General features: G+C 36.2%; 1 protein-coding gene and 1 long non-coding RNA gene across 2 annotated transcripts; both read left to right on the top strand.

The window, feature by feature from the left end:
* Positions 3164-3481, top strand: LOC109947225. Its single transcript, XM_020557138.1, has one exon. The coding sequence runs from the start codon at positions 3164-3166 to the stop codon at positions 3479-3481; it is 318 nt and encodes a 105-aa protein (XP_020412727.1).
* On the top strand, positions 4148-4891 carry LOC109947551. The gene is made up of 2 exons (XR_002270316.1): positions 4148-4527; positions 4754-4891. It is a non-coding gene; the product is annotated as an uncharacterized LOC109947551 (long non-coding RNA).

Genomic DNA, 24778 nt, shown 5'->3' with positions numbered 1-24778 from the left:
AAAGTTCGGCCATGCCTACATCCTCAGAGAGCAGCAGCAGTAACTTTTCCACTATGTAAAATAATAGGGCTACAACTTCAGTGTTTACAATATATGTGACTCATTTTCTCTCTTGGAGAATTTCTCTCTGCTCTCTTTTTCTCTCCTCTCACTCCCCCTCTTTCTTCCTTCTCTTCTTTCTTCCTAGGTTCTCTTCTTCATTGGTTTTGTGTGTGTGTTTGCAAGTAGTAAGGATACCTATTTATAGGCAAATAAAAGGGAGGCATCATGATGCTTCTTTCCAATATGTGGGCTTGGTCTCCACTAACTTTAGAACAAGTCTTCATTTGTCAAATGAGTTTTAAATATATTTTTTTGTTGTCAAATGAATTTCTCCACATGAATTATTGGTGTAATTATACATGTTATGCATGTACGAAGGTGTTGATTGTATCAAAAAAAATTTTCTTTTTTTAAACCAACAGCAATAGGATATTAATAATAAACGACCAATACAAATATAGTTTGACATTTACAAAAACAAAAATAGAGTTAGACAAAATCTGAGAGAATTAAGCGAGCCAATCAATATGTAACCTTGGAGAAGATAGCAGAGAAGAACCCATAGGGAGAAGAAGATGAACATAACGTCGTCGGATTTTTCATGTGAACGTGTGTGTTCTTTTTTTTTGGCTGTATAATTAAGCATGTATTATCTAAACCGGGGTGTGTGGATTGTATTAATTAGTCGGGTAAGGAGAGTATTAAAAGCCCAACCCGTTTAAAATAGTCAGGTAATTAAATAATACAAGTTGACACCAAACACCTGACATGGACTATTTACTCCAACCAGAGTCGAATACGGTGTAGCAAACGAGCCATAAAGACTTGGTTCCTCCCGCTATGAGTGATTAGGATGTTCAAATACTCATGCTAATGTCATCACTGATTGATCCACATGTAAAATTACCTGATACAATAAATTCATCACCAATCATCGCATATACTATGGTTTTCTAGTAGTGTAAGGCCATCTCCAACCCATGAGGCCAAACCCAAAATATAGTCCAAAACCTCTCCAGACCCAAGAACATGAAGGGGCCAAAATTTGGGAAAACCTAAACTTGGGGCCAAATAGCAGTCCAAGTATTGCCTGGACCCAAAAAAATTCAGTGGAGCCCACCTACAACTAGCAAAGTCCTTATGCAAGAAATTAGATTGGGGCCCGCGCCCTGCACTTTTCTGCTCCCTGACGCAGCAGTTTGCCACGTGTCGCATCTAGATTATGTTTCCGTTCCAATCCAACGGCAACAATTTAAATTTTATTTTTTTAAATTCTAATAGTAACTTAAATCAACGATCTAGATTAAATCTAAGCTATTTTAATGGTAAAAAAAAGATCCAACAGCTGAAATTTAAATCCAACGATCAAAATAATATTTTAAATTAATCTAAATTAGATCCAACTCCAAAACTCACTCCAAACTCTATAAATACTCACTCATTTCTCAATTAATCTACCAAAATTATTTTTTCTATTTCTCAATTTATTTTTCCTTCGTCAATTTCATCTATCTCCTTTCATTCTCATACTTTTCATATTATTTCAAGTATATCATCTTCTTCATTCTCATACTTTTCATATCATTTCAAGCTTTCAATGGATAACCGCGGCAAGGCCATCTTTTCCTTTATGTTTGATGATGATTCAGATGATGAGGAAGAACATCAGAGAGTGAGACAAGACATTCTCCACCATACTTCACTAGAGAATGAAGCCACCAAACATGGTGGGTCGATAGTCGGTCGTGAGTACAAGAACCGTGAGAGGGAAGATCGCCATCGCAATCTCATGTCCAACTACTTCGTTGAAATGCCATATTTTAATACTATGAACTTTCGTAGGCAGTTCCAAATGCGGAAAGAGTTGTTTTACCGCATCTTGAATGATGTTGTCAACCACGAGCCATACTTTTGCCAAAAAAAAAAAAAAGACGGGCTTGGTCGACAAGGGTATCCCCTAAGCAAAAGTTAACCGTTGTCTTTCATATGCTCGCATGGGGATGCTCGACTAATGCAACAGACGAGTATTGTAGATTGGGTGAAAGTACAGCTCTTGAATCACTCTGTAAGTTTTGTTGTGCTGTTGAAGCCGTGTATGGACAATGGTACCTTATGTCTCTAAATCCAACTGACCTTTACAGGCTATTGCACAAGGCAAGCCATCGAGGCTTCCCAGGCATGTTAGAAAAAGTCTTGACTGGATGTATTTGGAATGGAAGAATTTCCCATCTACTTGGGCAAGCTAGTTTACCGGTCACCAAAAAAAAAAACCCCCCACTGTTATGCTAGAGGGCGTGGCCTCATACGACACATGGATATGGCATACCTTTTTTTGGAGACACCGGATCCAACAATGATGTCAACATTTTAGCTCGTTCTCCATTGTTCGATGATGTGGTACATGGAGTGGCTCATCATGTTGAATATATTGTCAACGGAAACAATACCATTAAGGCTATTGGGGGAGCGATTTTCATCCCACAAGAATATTCACCTAAGATTCCTTCGTCTTCTTCACTTCTCTTTCTCCCTGCAAAACAAATTGGAGTAAAAGAACTACACCCGGGAGGTGTTGGTCAAACGTCCTCCGATGCCTAAGTTAGGTTAGGTGTTTATAGGAAAACCGGGTGACCGGAGCTTTGTGTGACAGAGAGAAAGAGTATGGCGGCTAGGGTTTGTGAGGGATAATTTCTGCAGAGTTTCAGTAGGAATTCAGACGTACCTCAAACCCTTGTGCATAGCCATTTATTTATAGGTGGCTTAGAGGCTAGGGTTTCAGAAGAATAATTCCATAAATGGGAAGGAATTATTCTTCCCTGATTTGGCGAGGTTGGTGTAATTAGAGATTTGATTTAAATCAAATATCTAATTAAGGCAAGAATCAAATACATCTCATTTAAATCAAATAACCTCCCAATTAATTTAGGTAACTCCCAATTAGGTTAGGTAACTCCTAATTAGGTCAAATAATTTCCAAATTGATTGGCCTAATTATTTGACCTAGGGTGAGATATTTTTCTTCCACAACTACTATTTCGCAGATGGGATCTACCCCCGTTAGGCTACTTTGCTAAAGACCATCTCTTCTCTTGATAACCCAAAGAAGAGGTTTTTTGCACAAATGCAAGAAGCGTACAGGAAGGATGTTAAAAGAGCATTTAGAATACTACAAGCTCAATGGGCTATTGTTCGGGGCCCTGCACATATGTGGTGCAAGGATAACCTCCACTCAATCATGATGACGTGTATAATTTTGCATAACATGATTGTGGAGGATGAGTACGAATATATTGAAGAGGAATCTGATGATGAGGATGCGTGTCAACAATCCAGGAGGGCCAAAACAAGACAATATGAGCTGGAGCCAAGCATTACATACGAGTACTACCAAGATAGGCATACTCTCTCTGATTACATGATTCGTCATAATAGAGTTTGATCTCCACATGTGCATCAAAGTCTCCGACATGATTTGATCGATCACCTTTGGAGGAGCTTTGGAGATGGTGAATGAGGTGGACAATTGTTTCAATCCTTCTTTTGTTTTCCAATTATCTTGTGTTTTTTTATGCTGTGTGTTTTCTTTTGGAATAAAATTATATTTGTGGAATTTCAATTTTTTTAGGTCAAATTTTTCAAAAAAATTAAATTATGAAGTTATTTAAAAAGATTAAATAAAGAAAAGTTTTTCATAAAAAAAATAATAAAAAAATTAGACTTAAATCATTCTTGAACAATTTAATAAAGTTGCGGACTTAAAATTTGAGTCTAGAGCGTTGGGAGAAAAAACGATTTGAGTCCAGGCAAAATCCAAATAGTTACTTTTTGGAGGGGGGAAATTTGGGTTTAGCCCCAAATGGGTTGGAGAAGGCCTTATGATCTGTTTGATTTGTTTTGTGTAATTGATTATGTAGGACATGGATGTCCTATCCTATAGTAAGAAACGAAAATCCTACCATGCGCCAGGTGCATGGATGCTCCAATTATGTGGGCCATTGAATGAGCTGTTGTGAGATGTGGGGTAATCTACACCATTGATAGTGAGTGACCGGTTAAATGGGTTGCTCCAGGTAAAAATAAAAGAAAAAGAGAGAAATCTGAAAAGAAAGAAGGCTCTCTTGCGACTTCTATCTCTTCTTCTTCTTAGCACGACTCGTGTCTCTCTTCTTCTTGCCAAGATCAGTCTTTTTTCCATGGTTGCTCTCTCTTCTTCAGTTGGGCTTGTTAAGATGAAGGTTTGATTATTCAAGAACAGAAGAAAGGAAGGGAAGAGAGAGAGCGAGAACAGCTGACGTCAAGTTTTGCTGAGCTAAGAACGGTGGTTTCCCGCCACCACCTGGGTACGAAATTGTTCACTTGCTCTTCCTCTTCTCTCTTGGCGGCTGGCTCTTTCTCTCAATACCTCGCTCTATCTCTTCACTGGCCAGCTCGGTCTCGTGCTCTCTCTCCATCCTCTCCCTCATCTTCTCTTCCACCATTCTATAGGTAACAATTCTCGTTCTATTAGTATTAAGTTCTATATAAATGAGGGCATATTTTCTGAAATTGTTTTCTGGATTTTTAGTTGAAAGTGGAGTTTGTTTTTGTTTTATGAATTCTTTTTTCAATTATATTTTCCATCCTGAATTCATATTCACTAGTGTGCAATACACTGGTGGGTTCATATTTTGTTGAGTTGTATTCTTACCGATTATAGTCCTGTTATTTCTAGAAATAGCATTGTGATGTTCAATACGGATTTTCTTTTGATGAAAGAGCTGCCTCTTTTGGTTTCTACGGCTATGCATAGTGGCAGTTAAGCCTCTTACAGTGGATGAAAGATCATATTTATTCATAAATGAAGTTGAAATGTAAAGTCTTATGCACCAGACAAGACCAAGTTATCTCCCTCTTCCCCCTCCCTCGTTAATCCATTTGCACTTAAAGTTTGTGCAATTAGATTTCACATATGCAATTACCTGGCTGTTGTATGGCAATTGGATGAAATATAAAAATATTCAATTACCTGCCACAAAGTTTGCCTTGTTCTAGATAGATGTAGTATATTAATTTTTTTGATGGCAATGCAATGTTCACCAAAGAATTTTGGGTAATGCTGCTCTTCGATAAAGAATATCATATCTGGAAGTAGTATAACACTCGCCGTCTCTATTTTTTTTCTTTTAGCTTTGTTTAGTTTTTTTTTTTTTTTCTTTTAGGCTACTTGCTTAAGCAAACTCTGTGTAAATTGTGTGTCTGAAAATATGATACAGCATTGCTTCAAAAAAATCTGATAGAGCAGTACTTAAAGACACTCATTTTATGTCTTTACTATCTTCACAAATCTTCTTCTTTAAAAATTATATATAAAAAAAACTTCTCAGCTCTTCTTCATTACTCCTCTAGTTTGTCACTCACATCCTCTCTTAGATCATATGGCTGGTCACATCCTTTTCTAAAACAAATAGAAGCTGCTAAACAGTTTTATAATTTAGTGTCAGTTTTAATCTTATATGTATATGTTATTTAAAGTATTTCTTAATTTCTTTTGGTTGGGAATATGTAGGAGGCTTAAAATCATCTCAAAGTGTTTGGACCTAATTTGGCACGTCCAATCCAAAATCAAAAAGCCCATGTTAATTTTTGGCAGCCACCGAAGTTTTCCTTATGTTTGGGCCAAAACTCTACACGCCAGCCCATTTTTACAAACAAACCCACAAAACATAAAACAAAAGAATGGGCCTTGATTCCAGAAAAGCTGCCCAATCAACATTAAGAGGCCCATGTCTTTTTGCAAATTGGCAGAGGTTTAGAAGAGCACAAAGAATAAATGAATCGATGAAATTGGTAAATTCATCACCAAGCAAATCAAACTTCTAAAAAAGATTGGATTAAAAGCTTAACATCTGAAATATCTCACCACTTGATCTCAAAAGCAAGTCAGCAATTTTTCTTTTCCTTTAAAAATGTTTTTTTTTTTAGAAAGAGCCCCACGTGATTGCCTAACTTTGACAAGTCAAAATTTTCAACTATCACAAGGGAGTTGATGAGGAATTTATGAAGGCAGGTCTTACAGGAAGACTTCTCCAATCTTGACAGCCAAAAAATCCATCAAAACAAAAACTCTCAAGATCACAATTGACAAAATGATCACTTAATCTCAAAAGCCTTCAAACACTGAAGCAACCAAAGCTCATTGAGCCACAAAAAACAAGTCAGCTATAATTCAAAATCTCTAATTTCAGTTTAGTTCAGAGAAATAGTTATACAAAGCGAGATTTCTCTCGTTACAAATTTGGTTCAGCATAAGCCAAATCAAGCAGAGTCCGGGTTTTTACAAATATGAAAACCTCAACAAATTTATGGAGAGCCCTAATCAAGCAGAACAGGTACTACAGTGCAGTTCCAGCTCAGTAATCATCAAATCCAGCCACTTCTGCCCCTTTTAGACTGAAAAGGCTCCAATTCTGCCCATTCAAATAGCCTTCCAGAGCTTGAAATAGATTAAAGCTCTAACAAACTCGAACGTTGGTATCGATTTACAGCTGAAACATGACAGTTGAAGGTGTTGAGGTTCCAATCTAGCACAGACATATCCAATCCAGTCCGGATCAAAAGCAGCTATCCAGGCAGAAACTAAAGTCCAATGTTTCTTTTGTCTTTTTCAGAGTTAGTCTTTCCCTTTTTAGCTTTGTAAAAGGAAGTTCTGTCTAAAACAGTTCACTTTCTTATCATTCATTCTGGCCAGAACTACTAGTTTTGTACTGTGAAAAATTGTGAAGTCCTCACCAGTCTGAGGCAAGAAAAGAACTTACTTGGGAGATATTCCTCACCCAAATTCACAATCGTTTGTCTAGAAGTTAATAACTTGGGGCACAAGTTATCTATTTTCAAGAAGTCTGCTATGATTTTTATTGTTAGCAGTGGCACGCTCATACATAAAAGAAAGTTGACTTGTTGACCACAAATGATTTTCAAGCCAATGGAGAACTTTCCCCTACTATCACAGGATCAAATTCAAAATGGGTGAACACAAAGTTTGCAGTTCATTGATCAATGTACCAAAAGATAGTGCTGGATATTTGACAAATATGAGATGCAAGTCAATTGAGCACATTAAGGGATGCAGCGGAAACTACAAATATGGTCTTCCTTGTGTCGGTTGTGACACTTGGAGTACTAGTATACTCCCTTCTTTATTGTTAACAAAAAAAATTAGACATCGAGATAAGCACGTAACTTGCATTTACAGTTTGCAATTGTACCATAGAGTTGTATTTTGAGCTTAGTATATGCATATTGTTATGTTATTGGCACCCTTTTCAATTTTAAGAATGTAAATACAATATGTGATTTATCAATATAATTGACAAACAGGTAGTGTCATGTGCATTTCAGTAATACAATTGACAAACAAAGCAGTTCCCTTTGCATTCCAGTCGTGCATTTGACAAACAAAGTAGTTCCATTTGTAAATGCAATTAATGTGTTAATCAATAACATACACACAAGTTTTACAAATCCATGCTTTATATTGTTGTTATCATGACCAAAAATAAAAATAAAAAAATTCATGCTCTATATTGACAAGTATTTGAATGAAAATACGGATCGAAATTAATAAAGTTACGAAGCATTATATTTTTACATGTTAAGTATTATGCCATTGCTAAATTAATAAGCATGCCATCATGATTCACATCAAGTTGCATATTTTGCTTTTGCTCAGCCACGTCAAGTTTGTAATCGATGAACATGCACCACGTAATTGTCAGTCCAATTTGTGAAAACCGAATGCCTAATTGGAAATTGCCAAATGACCTATGCGAAAGGTAAATTCGGCTATTGAAACATTATGTATTTGGGCAAACCTCAACGTTGTAAATTATAATAAAGATGCGAAATCTCGTAAATGAACCAAAATCTTGTAATCTATGAGATTATGGATACAATTTACAATTTTATGGAATCTTCATTTCCAAAATAGTGTAACATAAGTCTTTAATGTTGTAAAGCTTGTTTTTACAAGAATAAGGAACAATATTACTTTTTCAAGGTCCAACATTATCTTATTATTGTAATTGAGATCCTTCTCATTGTAAATTAGGCCATTACAATATTATGGATTAAAGTGAACCTTATGTTGTAATCACCATGCGAACTCTCATAAATTGGAACCCAAATCTCGTAACCTACAAGATCAGGGATATACTTTACAATATTATGGAATACACATGTCCCAAACACTGTAAAATGAGTCCTTAATGTTGTAAACCCTTGTTTTTACAAGATTAGAGATCAACTTTATAATATTATGGAACTCTCATGTCCCAAATACTGTCAAATGAGTCCTTAATGTTATAAATTCTTATTTTTACAACAATAAGGAACACTCTTTTACGATGCTATGGTACCCTCGGTCCTTAAACTTTTAACAAAATTGTTTGCTAGAATAAGGACCCATTTTACATTGCTAAGGTCCACCATTACCAATCCTTGTAATGTGGATCCACATCCTAGTAAACATATGATTTACAATATTATGGATTGGGTGAACCCTAAGTTGTAATCCATGAGAAAAACCTTATAAATTGTTACTAAAAACTTGTAAGTTACGAGTTTAGGGATTTTCTTTACGATGTTAAGGTGCCCTCAGTCCTTAATCTTGTAAAGCATTGTTTACTAGAATAATGACCCATTTTACATCGCTATGGTTCACCATTACCAATTCCTTGTAATGTGGATCCTTATCCTAGTAAACATATGATTTACAACATTATGGATTGGGTGAATCCTAACGTTATAATTGAGGAGTAAAACCTTGTAAATTGTTACCAAAAATTTGTAAGTTACGAGTTTAGGGATTCTCTTTACGACGTTATGGTACCCTCAGTCTTTAATCTTGTAAACCATTGTTTACGAGAATAATGACCCATTTTACATCGCTAAGGTCCTCCATTACCAATTCCTTGTAAAAGTGTGATTTACAACATTATGGATTGGGTGAATCCTAATGTTGTAATCTAGGAACAAGTCCTACAAATTGTTAACAAAAACTTGTAAGTTACGAGTTTAGGGATTCTCTTTACGATGTTATGGTACCCTTGGTCCTTAATCTAGTAAACCATTGTTTACTAGAATAAGGACCCAAATTACATCCCCAAAGTCCACCATTACCAATTCCTTGTAATATGGATACATATCCTTGTAAACATATGATTTACAACATTATGGATTGGATGAACCCTAACATTGTAATCCAAGTGCAAAACCTTGTGAACTGCTACCCAAAACTTATAAGTTATGAGTTTAATGATTCTCTTTACAACGCTATGGTACCCTCTGTCCTTAATCTTGTAAATTCTTGTTTTTACAAGAATAAGGAATAATTTTACTTGTTCAAGGTCCAACTACCTTAATATTACACACTTTTACATTTTTAGGATTCAATTAACGAAAGAGAATCCTTATAGATAAGGAATACAAAATTGACATCGTATTAAATTTAAAAATAAAAATAAAAATAATATTATCTTCAACAATTGTAAAAGAAATAATAATAATAATAATAATAAAGGCTTGCTCTAGGGCTATGTTATGATGCGAATTTGAAAAACTACTCTCATGTGTATTAACATTAGATTAATTTTCTTTCTTGCCTAGTCTATCATAGGGCTACCATGGATTATTCTAGTTAAGAAAACGTATTTATTTATAACATTAAAAAAATAAATATATATATTTCTTCTTACTTAAAACATTAAAATATATATATATATATTTCTTCAAAACAATACAGCTTCCCTCAAAGGATTGATGCTTTTGATGTCATTTTGGTGTCATTAGTTGTATTGTTGAATTTTATCTAATGAAGTTTCTCTTTAATTAAAAATAAAAATAAACCCACAATCCTACAAAGATAAGAATTTGATTTTCTTTACTTTTATTTTTATTTTTAAGAAATGTACTTAAGTTTTTTGGAAGGCCACAAAAATCTTAATTTGTCATAAGTATATAAAAATTGTTATATTTTGTTTTTCCGAAAGTGAAAGCTACATAAATTATTTGGGAAATCAAAAGACATAAAGAGAATTCTAGATTACCATGAAATGAAAATTAATTATTCTTTTTTATTATTATTATTCAGGGACAAACAAAACAATTTCTTATACACGATAAATTTGTAGTTAATAAAGTTTTATTGTTTTTTGTTACAAGTTAACAAAAAGAAATTCAGTTTGGCTAATTGGAAAAAGCTAGTCACAAATGTTGTGAAATAATTGAATGAATCATGAACACCAATCTCAGCCCCATACTTGCAAGTTTTGTGAAATAAATGAATTAATTGAAATAATTGACGAAATTTAATGAATTGTAAAGAATTCCCTTTTGCAATGCAATTACATTAAACCCATACCTTTGACCTATTACCTGAAAAAGCCATTTAACACATATTTTTTTATCATTTAAAAATAATTGTGGCACCGATCCACAACAGCATTTATCTGACTAGTCGTCAGCCCTTCGTCAGTGGAAAGCGTCATAGCTTCGAACCACAACCCCACACAGATTTGTTTTATTGGAACACAGATTTCTTTTATTGGAAAAAAGGAAAAGAAAAAGTTAACAGTCCTCCTCATGATCAACTTTCGGTTTGGTTTGTATGAAAATTCTTCCAAAACTCTTTAAAAGTTCCAATGCGCCCCTATCGTCTATCTTGTCTTTGTTTGAAATAGCTAAGCATTGTGACCAGAGAAAACGAGAGGATGAGAGAGATGAAGAGAGGGAATTGCAAATAGGGTTTGAGTTTAGTGGAGGAATGAACAAAAAAACTCTCTCAAAAGAAAGCTATGTCATGTGTGCGTGATCAAATTAATAGAAATTGTAACAAAAGTAGATCATGAGTTTCTATAAGTGTTTAATTCGAGGTGTCAAATGGGCCGTGTTGGGCCAGTCCAGTCTGTTTAGAGTCAGTCCGTTTAATAAACATACCGTGTTGGGCTCGCCCATCTAAGTTTAATGGTGAAAAAATGATATTATTTTGTGAATGAATATGAACAAGCCGAAGGCAAACAAAAGAAAAATTCAAAAGACGCAGTCACCTTAGGGCCCGTTTGGTTCACCATTGAACTTCTTAGGAATAAATTTCAAATATCTAATCTCACGAGATGGGAATGGACGATGTTCATTCTCACTTTTGGAAACGATGGGAAATGAGGACTAGGAAATGCAACTATTTCTCATTCTCATGTTCAATTAGTATAGTATTAAGAATGAAAAGTTATTAAGTTTCCAACAATACCCTTGATTTTTTAATTATTAAAGGTAAATATATGAAGAGTTTTTTAAGGGTGTAAAAAGTGGTATTTAAAAATAATAACATTGGTAAGTTAGTCCAAAAAATCAGAATTAAATGCTTTCCCAAGTGGGGGTAAAAAGTTTCCTACGGTGAGTCGACGGCATGAACTTCGCCCCTACATAGGAAGTCCTTATCTATGAGTCCATAATTGCATTCCCAAGAGTGCACTTACCAAACATGGGAATGCAATTTGAAACACATTCCCAAGCTCCTAAGCATCCACAATAGTTGTTCAATAGTTCAACACAATAGTTTAATTTATTGAACTATTTTGGCATCTATTAAATTGAACTACAGTTTTACTTGCAATAGTATAATTCAATAACTTCAAATCAATAGTTATATCTAGGGGTGGCTTAGAGACAGAACTTTTCAATTCTTTGATGGTGTCCATCATCTCCCTCTGAGTTTCCCCCATAGCCTGAATAGCCGTAATGAGATCTGTGAGGGTAAAAGCTCCCTCACTTGCACGTTCTTGCTCCCTAGATGAGGCATTTTGCCTTGATTCAGAATCACCATGGTCGGGCCCATCTTGGGAAGCCATAGTATTGCTCTTAGTCTTCTTTCTTGGAGGCATTAGTGAAAATGGCAGCTTGGTCCCCAGTAGAGTCACCAATTTATGTAGGGGTCCTTTGTTCCTAGCAGCCTGACGAATGGGATTGGGCTGTCGTAAGAAGAAAACGAACAAAAATTCCCCAAATGCCTGAGTTCAAGAACCAAGCCCTTAAAAGAGTTTTTGAAAAGTCTGATGAAACTTTAGAAAAACACTCTTAGGTTCTTTTCACCAATAGCCAAATAAACATGATAAATCGATTACTGGCTTAGCTTAAGAAGCTTGTGGCATGGAAGCTAAGCTTTAACAAGTTTAGCAATTTGAGAGAGAGAGAGAAGCATGGGTCTCTTACAGAGAACGAAAGTTTGCAGTAAGATAGAGGAAAATTAGAATGATTTCTATCTTAAGGGAAGAAGAAAAACAAACGAAGAAGAAGATTGGATGGCTTGAGTAAATTCCCAGATACTTGACAAAGCTTGGTCAGGCCCTGGATGATGGATTATCTGGGTAGCAGAAGCCTTCTTTTATAGCCACAAAAAACCCTAATTTCATCTAACCTTTTCCTTCCTTTTTCATTACCTCTTTCCACTTTATCTTCTTTGGTGACATTTTCTCATCCAAGGTGCATAGGTAAGGAGTTCTTTGTGGTTCCAAGGTTTTGACATGGCTGGCCTTTCTCCATAGGGATGAAGCGCCACTGACTTTCTTCTTGATTTTCTTATGGGAGCTAACAGAGGAAAAGGTGGGAGTGGCCATGTTGTTTACCCAACGGGTAAACCTCTTGCTCTCATGGATTTCCTCTGGTTTTTGTGTTGGCTTCCATTGACTCCTTTAGGCAAAGGCTGAACATGTCTGCTAGATATTTTATAGAGTGTTAGGCTGGGCTTTTTCCTAGGCCATGGGTTGATGATATTCTACTTTTCAGCGACTGGTCAGCTTGCTTTCTTCAAGCTGCTGGAAGCAGTTTGCCTGTTGCATTTTTAACAAAGTGTTTGGGCATTCTAATTAACATTGGGTTTTCTAAGCAAACTACTGTATTCTCCTAAGACATTAGGTCATGTTCTCTCTCTCATGCTAGCCCATGTTTTGGAGCCAAGAAATGGGCTCAAATTTTGGTGCTCCCAAGTAACCCAAAATTCTCATTCCTTGATCCTTTAACTGGGCCTAGTGAATGCTTGTACCCATCCACACCACAATATTTTCAGCAAGCCCCGAGTAATTTTGTGGCTTGGGCCCACTTAAGCTTGTGGCATAGTTCGGTGTTAGAATAATAGCTCTTCTTGCATGACACCTACGCTTGTGCTTGAGTTTTATTATGCCGTAATAGGCTATAATCGAGCCAAGTAATACCGAACGGATATATGAGCGAATTTATGTAGGGTTGGCATGCTCTTGGCCCTTTTACGCGTGCTTACTTGACATGCTACATGGCCCGTAGCTTGTATTGGCGTACCCTACAAATTCTCCTTTTGTCCCAATTGAGCTTCTTTTGCTTTCAATTATCCGAGTTGGGCCAAGAATTAATCTAGGCTTAGCTCCTTGGATTTTTTGGGCCTCAACATTAGGCCTAATATCTCTCTTTGCATGAAATTTGATCATTTATAAATTTTCAAGCCCAAAAAATAAAATTTTAGTCTAAATTTGTATTTTAAAATAAAATTTTGAAATAATAATAATAATCCAATCCAAAACCGAAAAAACTGGAAACCGAACCGAAACCAGTTCAAACCAAATCTCTATTGCAACTACATCTTGTTAAGTGCTTTCCCAAATGGAGAAAAGCTGAAACTGTCTATTACAAGTGCAACAGAGGGTTCATCATATATCATCCTCTATTGCAATTGCATCTATTGCAATTGTTGATACTCATTTTCGGAGAGTCAACTTAGATGGAGAAGTGTTGGATCCTCAGCATGGCAGGAGGAGTACGAATCTTTGGGATGAAGGGACCTTGTAGAAGATAATGATGAAGAAGCAATCGTCAAGCTTCAGACACTGGTGTGGTACCTATCGGAGGCTCTCCGATGCTAAGTCAGCGAATGTGGGATGTGTAGTAATTTTGGCAATGTAACAGTATAGGTAAAAAGCAGTTACCCCTTTCACCTAGGCACTATTCCTCTTTTATAGGAAAGTGAAAGTGGGAGTTTGTCCAAAGTTTCGATATGGGACTTTGTGCAAATTGTAGAGGGTGTTTCTGGTAGCTAAGAATATGAGGTCATTGGTGCCTAAGTTCTCTAAGAAGTGCTTCTACCTTTGGTAGGCCATGGGTCCTGTCTACGTGTTGGTCCTCTAAGGCTAGGCATGCTCAATTGATTATGGCGTAAACGGCAAAGCTCATGTGCTTGCTGCCACCACTTCTGTGGTTGACGTTACCACTAGGCACGACCACCTTACCGCTACTCCTACTTCAGCCGTGATAGCAGTCTCAAGCACTCTAACACCTCTTGCACCTATGCCACCTCCAGGTAACTTTGCCAGGGCTTTCCATTCTCATGATACACGCAATACAAGTTGGATTACTTATTCTGGAGCTACTGACCATATGACGTATAATTCTGCTTTTCTCTACTACTCTTCCACCTAAAGGTGTCAAACGGGCCGGGCTGGGTTGCCCTATTTAAACTCATGACTTTAACCTATTCGTGCAAAGCTGGACCAGCCCATTTAATTTATTGGGTCGGCCATGCTGATCCATTTAATAAAACCATTAATCCCAACCCGGCCCAAAGTCCAAGTCCACATTGAAACAGGCCGGACTAAGATTGTGCCCGTGCTCGTGCTCGGGCAGTATTCGGGCCCAAGAACTAGCCCAACATTTTCAAAATTTGACATATGATCCAATGTAGTTTAAGTTTTAGATTTTACAATCCAATTTGATAAAGCTAAGGCTAAAATCGAGTCCAATCATGTTGATGATTTTAACATTTTGATTTAAATGAATTGGATGATCCATTGTATAATATAGGGAAAACGAATTGAAACGTAAAAGAAATTATAACAAATCAAATACAATCACAAATAATAAGAAAAATAGATGGGAAATGAACATTTAATATTGGCACAGTCCTACGACTCTTCCACACTTATGCATCAGTGTACGTATTTATTCAAATTCTTTCATTTGCACGACTCACTATTTCAAATTATTCAGTCTAGGCTTTATTCGAAGCTTTGAGTTTGAGTCCAACTCTCCAACTCTAAGTCTGTTTCTTAAGTCACTTAAGGCTAGGGTGTACGACAAGATAGGTACGTCATTGGTCATTGCATCACTTTTTTATTTATTTATTTTTTATTTTAATTACTCAAGTTTTTAATTGCCGTTCCAAAACTTGGTAGTGAAACAAATGCAATAAATGCTAGATCACGTAATTGTTAAGTCACTTAAGTGGATTTTGACTTTTGAGACCAAAAAAAAGGTTAAGTGGGCTAGGCTCGGGCCGTGCTTGAAGCGGGCTTGGCCCAAGCCCGGCCCATGTCGGTCCATGGGCCGCCCTGATTTATTGGACCTCATCTTTTGATCCTGGCCCGGGCCAAGCTTTCATGTTATGCCAAGCACGACCCACTAATATTTGTGCTCGTGTCATGCCGTGTCTTATTTAAAAGGGATGGGCTCGGGTCGTGTTAGGTCAGCGCGTCTTGTTTGACACATCTACTTCCGTCTCATCGTGATCATGTTCTGACTGCTAATAATGATGCTACTCCTGTCACGAGAGCTGGTTCTGTACTCTTGACACCTGCTTTACCATTAGATAAAGTGTTATTGGTTCCATCTTTGTCTAGTAATTTATTATCTGTGCCGCAAGTTACTGAGTAGCTAAACTATGTTGTACTAATGTATCCGTCTTTCGTATTACTACAGAATCTCCAGACTCGGGAGATCTTTGGTCTTGGTACTAAAAAAGGGGGGCTTTATATGTGGATGACGTGGCAACTAGTCGAGTTCTTCATGCTGGTAGCACCGAAACTTCTCAGCATCACCGGATTTGGTTGCTACATTGCCCATTTGGTCATGCCTCCTTTGGATATTTACAACACTTATTCCCTACATTATTTAGTGGTGTCAACGAGTCTGCTTTCCAATATCAGACTTGTATTTTAGCTAAGAGTCATCCGGTATCCTACCCTCCAAGTTGTAATAAACGACTTATGCCATTTTGATATGGTTCATTCTGATGTTTGAGGACCTTCCCCTATTTCTACAGCCTTGGGAGTTCACTAGTTTGTGTTATATGTGGATGATTACACTCGTATAATGTGGTTATATGAGATGAAAACTAAAAGTGATGTGGTCGACATCTTTCAGAGTTTCTATCAAATGATTCAGACTTAATTTATGCTCCTTATTCATACTGCTGATAATTCCTATGTTCTACCGCTTAGAGGGAACCGTGAGGTTCCACCTAATCGTTACTCACCAGAAGGCAAAGTAAGATATGTTATTGCCCATTATGTGTATGATCCCAGGTTATCTCCTGAGTGCAAAGCATTTTTTACCATAATGGATAGTATTAAAATTCCAACTCGTGTTGAGGAGACATTTAAGGATCTAAAGTGGGTTGAACCCATGAATATTGAAATGAAGGCGTTGCAGAAAAATAATACATGGGACATTGTTGATCAACCAAAAGGAGCCTGTAGAATGCAGATGGGTGTTTATAGTTAAATGTAATGCATATGGTACTGTCGAGAGGTACAAGGCAAGATTAGTAGCTAAAGGGTTCACTCAGACGTAAGAAGTTGATTATCATGATATTTTTGCACCCGTGGCTAAGATTAATACTGTCAGAGTTTTGATGTCCTTAACAGTAAACTTATATTGGACCTTGAGACAATTTGATGTAAAAAAAAATTACATTCTTACATGGTGAATTAGAAGAAGAAGTGTATATGAGTCTTCCACCATGATATAGCGATACTGGTGACACGATGAACGTGTGCAGATTAAAAAGACGTTGTATGGGTTAAAGCAGTCTCCTCGGGCATGGTTTGGCAGATTTACTGCAGCTATGAAGAAATTTGGTTACCAACAGTCCAATACTAATCCTATTCTATTCATTAAACATGGGGCCAATAAGGTGACTTTGATGATTATCTATGTTGATGATATGATTTTGACTAGTGATGGTACTATAGAAATTGAGGAACTACAGAAGCGTTTAGCTTCTAAAGATTTTGCTAGTCTGAAATATTTTGTAGGAGTGGAAGTCACTCGATCTAAACATAGCTTATTTCTTTCACAAAGAAAGTATGTCATGGACCTGCTAGTAGATACTGGAATGCTTGACTATAAACCAGCTAATACACCTATTGTTGAGGTCCCAGCTAATAAAGAAAGACAACAAAGATTGGTTGGGAGATTGATCTATTTATCATTGACACACCCTGATCATACGGGTATTGTGATGCGTATTCTGAGTTACTTAAAGTCTGCATCTCGGAGAGGTTTATTATTTAAGAAAAATGGCCACTTGGATCTAGAAGGTTACACTGACGCAAATTATGCAGAGAATATTACAGATAGACGTTCTACATCATGTTACTTCACCTTTGTTGGCAGTAACCTAGTTATGTGGCCTAGCTATTAAGAAGCAAAATGTTGTGTCTTGGTCTTCTACAAAGTCTGAGTACTGAGGGATTGTCCAAGGGGTTTGTGAAATACTGTGGTTAATGTGGTTACTTGCTAAAATTGGGTTTAGACTGGATGGCTGCTACAAAGCTCCACTTTGATAGTCAGTCTGCATTTGAAATTGCTAAAAATCCGGTGCAACATGATCGAACTATGCATGTAGAAGTTGATTGGCATTTCATTAAGGAGAAGCTGGAGCATAAGTTAATTTTTATACCTTTTGTGCCTTATTCGCTGCAGCTTGCAGCTATGTTGACCCATGCCATGTCAAATCACCAATTTGAAGACTCACTTGACAAGTTGGGCATTAGCGATATCTATGCACCAACTTGTGGGGAGTGTTGGCGTGAGTCAAAGTCAATGTTCCTATTAGGAATAGAATTTGTATTTTATTGTAATTATCTAATTTGAGTAGAATTAGGAGATTTTGTATATATTTCTTATTTGTACCCACTGTATGTAGTATATATATCCTTCCTTGAGAGAAGAATAAACATATCAGTTTAAACTCTAATTACTTTTGAGTCTTGACACGATCATTACCACCATTAATGCATCTATTATTTCTACCACCACCACTAACATCAAGCATGATGGCCTACTATTATTTCGAATTCATAGAAGTTTATAAAAATCTATCAAACTCTATGACAAGATCAAGATTCTAACAATGAAAAAGAAATCAATTAAATGACACTCCGAACTTATTTAAAATTCATTAAAATCTTAATTGAATACACCCCTAAGATCGAGAAACACTTGTGTATAACAAGAATAGCACTGTTTTGCTATCCCTGACCAATCAGACTATGCCACACGTAATAATTTTTCTACTTAACATAGCATAATGGCCAAAAATAACAAATAGTGTTGTCTCCATTTCATATAAGTTTTTCTGCCAAGATCACAATAACAAAGACATGTCCTTGAAATTGACGCAATCAGTATAGCAAAAAGCCGTTAACAAACCAGTAACCAATATTGCATATAAAGAAATCAGTTCATTCATGCTAAAAACTATAATGTAGGACATGTGTAGTGTTCTTTCAAGATATCTGGTTGGGATATGTTTCTGGACTCTGTTGAAATCTGCTGAGAAGTTGTGTATTAAGTAATCTCTGTCATCCATTAGGAATCTATGCAGTTGTCTGACCATCCTTGGTCTTCAAATTAATCTTGAAAATTATTATTATTATTATTATTATTATTTATTTTTTTGTTCATGTTGTTACTTGGTTGTTCAGGACAACGATTTTTTTTTTTTATACATACAATATTCTAGACCACATATTTTGGGCAAAAGTAGAACACGATGCAAAATTGAGTACAAACAATTGGATAAATCAATTTAACAATTGCACCATCTTTTTAATCAAATTTAATTAATATAACTTGTAATGTTTTTTCACAATAATAAGTTTGGTTCTTAAAAAACAAAATAAAAAGGAGCTCTTAACTCAGGTAGTTAAGAGCAATTACAGCTGCATGCAAGCGTCATATCATTTCTCACAATACTACTGCATAATACAATTCACATATTAGTATTGGAGACAGCTTTTTTTTCTTTTTAGAGAATACCAAATACATTTTCATTGCCTTTGTTTTAAGAGACTTTCCAAACTGTTCTGCTACACACGCATTTTTGTTTTAAGAGAGGTCTTTCTACTTGAGACTGCAAGAACTTTGACACTGATGTGCTCGATTTAGCCACCCACAGCTAACTAGATGAAGATGGTAGCAAAATCGTTTACATGGATTAAACATGCTAGCTGGTTAGAAGTGTTATCATCACTACTACAAAAAGTGAAAAAGACGACCAGAAAACAACGACGGTCTAAGTGAAAACCGTCGTGGTTTATAAAAAGACGACGGTTCTAAAAACACCGTCGTGTAATACAACCTTAGACAACTAAAAAATGGAGTTTCAAATGGCTGTTCAAAAACAACGACGTACATAATTAAACAACCGACGTCTATTTGAAACAGATTTCCTCAGTGTAAAATCAATGCCAACAAAGAACGGCAGAAGTTATGAATCGACCGACGTAGAAAGTAAAGACGACGATTTCAATAAAAACTGCCGTTTTTACTCATAAAATAACACGACGAGGTTTTCGTATAAGACGCCGTATAATTACAAACAAATCCACGGCTTTAAAATACAAAATATCGCCGTATTAAATTAATTTACAACGACGGAAAATATAAATATATCGACGTCATTCTCGTATAGTTCTACTACGTTATCTTTAAATCGTACAATAAAATTTATCGTCGTATTTATTCATTTTATACGTCGTACCTTTAATTTTAACGGTCGTCTTAATAAGAATTTTTGTTAACAATTTTTTTCTTTGATTTTCTTATCCTACGTCGGTAGATCTACTTAATGACAAGAATTGAAATAACCACGACGGTTTATATAGAACACCGCCGACATAATCAGTTTTGTCTGAGATCCCAAGGGTTACGAAATCTTACCAGATGGAACTCTGTTCCACATCATAATCTTAACAGATGACACAGATTTGCAAATATTGCGTCGTGTTAGTTTACAAATTCTAGAACATTAATTTCCCTCATTTTAAATTTCCTCGGGAAAGAAAAATCTATTTATCACGCTTTGGAATTGAAAACTAAAACTGAAAGAATACGGGAAAAAAAACTCCATTTATAATTTAAAATTAAAATCCACGTCGGTTGTAGTACACTTAACGACGTTTAACAAAATAATCTACGTCGGTAATTATAAATCTACCGCCATCGTAACTTAATATAGACGACGAGAAAAGACGACGGTAGAACAGAAAACCGCCGTTGTTTCAGTTTCTTTAACATATCTTTCTGCAGGACTTGTGTAGTTCAAAGCATTGACAATGTCTTCATCATATCTCCCAGAAACTACTGATTCAATTGCTCATGCTTTAGAGGCCATCTGAAGCCATTTCTATTCTTTATCGCATTCTTGAAACCCATCTTCTTCTTCTGAAGCTCTACGGATAAAGGAAGAGGCTATCACAATAAATCCGACGGATCTTCTTAGGCAAGAAAATCAAGCAGAGGATCAGGCACATCTGATCTTCAGATTTCCCTGAGAAGCGAACTTTCCTTCGACAGCGAGTGGAGGCCAGGCTTGCATCTCTTTTGATGGAAAGCAAGGAGTATTCAGAAGCACTAAGTGTCCTATCAGGCTTGATCAAGGAAGTGAGAAGGCTAGTTGACAAGCTTCTTCTTGTGGACATATATTTGATGCGAGTAAGCTCAATTTCTCTTTGAGAAAACATCCAAATTATTATCTTTGAGACATGAGAGACTGAGAGAGGAAGAACTTGGAACCTTAAATGTAAACCGAAAATGAATGAAAGCGACAAATTTATAGAATAAATTTTTAAAACCAACGGCGGTCCTTACAAAAAAACCGCCGTTTAAATTGTAAAATCAACGTCGGTATGATCGACGTATATTACAGAAATCCACGTCGGTAAATTAATAAAAACGACGTGTTAAATAATATACCATGACGCGAGTTATTACTTATGTACTTTAATTTTTGAGTTTACTACGACGGTACCTACAAACTACTGTCGTATTTATTTACCACGTCCGAAGTTAAATGTACCGTCGTATTTTGTAATTTATACGTCGTAGTTATATGTAACCGCCATATTATTTTTTTGAAATGGTTTTATATGTAAGCAACTTTTCGTCTACTTGACTTACACATTTGTTGTTTTTATATTCTTATTTTATTTAAATCTGTCATCCAAAAAAGAAACTTTACATATTGCAGAATATTAATTTCCTTCGTTTTAAATTTCCTCCGGAAAAAAAACTCTATTTATAACGCACTGTAATTGAAAAATAAACTGAAAGGTCACGGGAAAAAAAATTCTATTCATAATTTAAAAATTAAAATCCACGTCGGTTATATTAAACCTAACGACGTTAAATGAAATGATTCCACGTCGAATGAAAAATATTGCGTCGTTTTAGTTAAAAACGACGTAGTTAAATGTAACCGCCGTATTATTTTTTTGAAATGGTTTTATATGTAAGCAACTTTTCGACTTACACATGCACTGTTTCCAAACCCGATTAAAAATTTCAATCTCCCAGAGAAACCTTTTCGTCTTTTTTCCTTGTCAGAGCATTGTCAGAGTTTCTCATCGTCTTCCTCTCGTCTTCTTCGTCGTCTCTGAACTTAAACATCGATCATCTTCCTCTTGCTTTCATTGCACGCAAAAGGTAAGCTTTCATTTTCACTATTTTGGTTACTGTTTTGCATGCTCATACGTTTTTTGTTTGAAAAATCTTTTTACCTTTTTTCTGGCCAAAATCATTTTACTTCTTTCCAAGTTTGATAAAATATACAGACAAAGAGAGAAAGTTTCCAACTTTGAAGACAACTACATCAACTAAATAAGACGACGGTAGACCACGACGGTTCGTCAGTTGTTCTAGCGTCGTCTGAAAATTGACAAAGTTGTTTTTAAAATAATAGTCTTTTTTTATATGCTTGTTTAATTGCATGTTTGATTTCGCTGAACAATGGTTTTTGTTTTTCCCTTATTTGATAAAATATAAAGAAAAAGAAACTAGGGTTGGTATCTAATATAGACGACAAAATATCTTATTGTTTTACGTCGTGTGAATGTTAATACCACGACGGTGTATTACTATTGACGTCGTATGAACATAAATACCACGACGTTATATAATTAATAGTTTACCACGACGGTGTATTACTATTGACGTCGTGTGAACATATATACCACGACGTTATATAAATAATGGTTTTAAACATTTATTACGTCTGAGATTATTTCATTGCGTCGTCTAAAATCATATCATACGTCGTATTTTTTTAATACCGTCGTTTGTGTTCTTAATGTTTTCCTGAAATATTTTCACTTGCAGTTTTGTCTGTTAAAATGGTTTCTCAACAACAAACTAAGGATTCTGGCTCCAAGAAGCTTGGAGTGGTAGCTCCCCAAGACAAGTCTTCGAAGGAGATGAAGTCTTCGAAGAAGATGAAGTTTGCTTCATCATCTGCTGAGACAGAACCAACCAGCCAGACAACAATCTCTGATGATTCAAAGACTGGTCGAGGTATGAGCACAATGCCTCGTGTTGTGAAGAGAAAGCTTCAGAAACTGAGGCCAATTGTTGAGTACAATAAAAGGGGGAAAGGTGTTGGCCAAGCACATATTGAGATGCAGTCGTATATTGGTGTCTTGGCACGCTCCAGGATCCCACTTGTGGACAAGAAATGGTCCCAAATCCCAAAGGATATAAAGGAGCAGATTTGGGAAGCAGTTGACATGGCTTTTGTCGTAGGCCAAGGGGGCAAGACCTCTGTTTTATCTTCTGCTGCCAAAAAATGGAAGGATTTCAAGTCTACACTAACGAGGCATTATATCCTTCCATACACCAATGACAGGGAGAAATTAAGCCAACCCCCTGAAACATATAAATTCATAGAGAAAGCACAATGGGATGCCTTTGTAGCTTCAAGGCTATCCAAAGATTTTCAGTCTGTGCATTCTCAACATTCACAGATTAGGGAAAAACTCGAGTACAATCATCGATTGTCTCGAAAAGGATATGCTGGATTGGAGGATCAATTGGAGGAAACCATGCCTGGGGTAGAAATTGATCGATCTACCTTATGGAAGAGAGCTAGACAGGACAAACATGGTAACATCCCTGATCCAAAGGTGGCAGAGAAGGCAAAATTAATTGTAAGCCTACTCACTCTGTTTTAAATTTTTATTAAACTGTGAATTATTCTTATTACGTCGTATGTTATATTTTTCGTCGTGTGAATGATATTACCACGTCGAAAAGTTTTTAAAAACGTCGTTAAAGGTCTAAATAGGAATCACTACTATGTTTTCTGTAATTATAGCATAAGACGTCGGTGGTTCATTTTCGCGTCGTGTGAAGGATATTACCACGTCGAAAATTTTTTAAAAACGTCGTTAACGGTCTAAATAGGAATCACTACTCTGTTATCTTTAATTATAGCATAAGACGTCGGTTGTTTATTCATTTCGTCGTTTTAAATAAATAACCACGTCGGTATAACTACCGTCGTGATAAGTTATAATAACGTCGGTTTATACGTTATTGCGTCGTGTGAAATTATATAATACGTCGTTTGTACATAAATAACCGTCGTGTATTTTTTTGTTTATCTTTGTTTTAGGATGAATTGCAGAAACAAGTCTCGGAAGGCAAAGTCAGAGTAGATGGCAGCAATGATGTGCTGACCATGGCTTTGGGCCCCGAGCATCCAGGCAGGGTGAGGGGAGTTGGTGCTGGTGTTTCCCCAAGGCAATATTTCAATTTGCCCAAACCACAGAGGGTGAGCTTTGACGACCGTTTGAAGGAGAGTTTAAGAGTTCTCCTTCAAGAAGAGACTAAAAAGATGGAGGCTAAGGCAAGGGAAGAGGCCTTAAGGATGGAGGCTAGGACAAAACAATTGGTAGAGGCTGAGAGGGAGCATTTCCTGAGTCAGCTTTCCCAATTAATTCCCAATTTTGATCCAAGCATGCTTAAACCAAGAATTAGCCAAAGCCCCAAAAATCCAATGTCTGACAAAGCTAGCTGCTCTGGAGGTGATGTGAGATCCCTACATTTGGAGGATGATACTGCCAAAATGGGGAAACATCAGCCAGATGAAGAGAAGGAAGAAGAAAAGAGAGATGAAGAGAAGGAAGAAGAAAAAAGATATGAAGAGAAGGAAGAAGAAAAAAGAGATGAAGAGAAGGAAGAAGAAATTTTTATTTGTTTTTCAAAATTTCAGACGTCGATATTTTTATTTAATCCGTCGTTTGTTTACAACTTAGACGGCGGAATTTTTTTATTTAATCCGTCGTTTGTTTACAACTTAGACGGCGGAATTTTTTTAAGACGTAATAAAATATTTAAACGACGGTTTTTTCACCGTCTTTATTAAATTACCACGACAATTTTTTCACCGTCGTTTAAATACTTTTAAAACGACGTTTTATTCCTTAAACCGTCGTCTTTATTGAATTACCACGTCATTTTTTTTATTTCTTTAAACAGGTTATTGAAGTTGGTGCTTATTCAAAAATGGAGGCGCCATCTTCTTTAAAAACCCTTTGTCGTTTTGTGGAAACGACACTCCTGCCTGAGGATAAGACAGTCCAATTTACAATTGATAAGGAGGTGTAGCGTGGTGAGCGCGATA

The sequence above is a fragment of the Prunus persica genome, chromosome G2 (genome assembly GCF_000346465.2).
Source record: "Prunus persica cultivar Lovell chromosome G2, Prunus_persica_NCBIv2, whole genome shotgun sequence".
In the NCBI taxonomy this organism is placed as follows: Eukaryota; Viridiplantae; Streptophyta; class Magnoliopsida; order Rosales; family Rosaceae; genus Prunus; species Prunus persica.
Note: the sequence above shows the minus strand (reverse complement) of the source record. Positions and strands in the feature narration are given on the sequence as shown.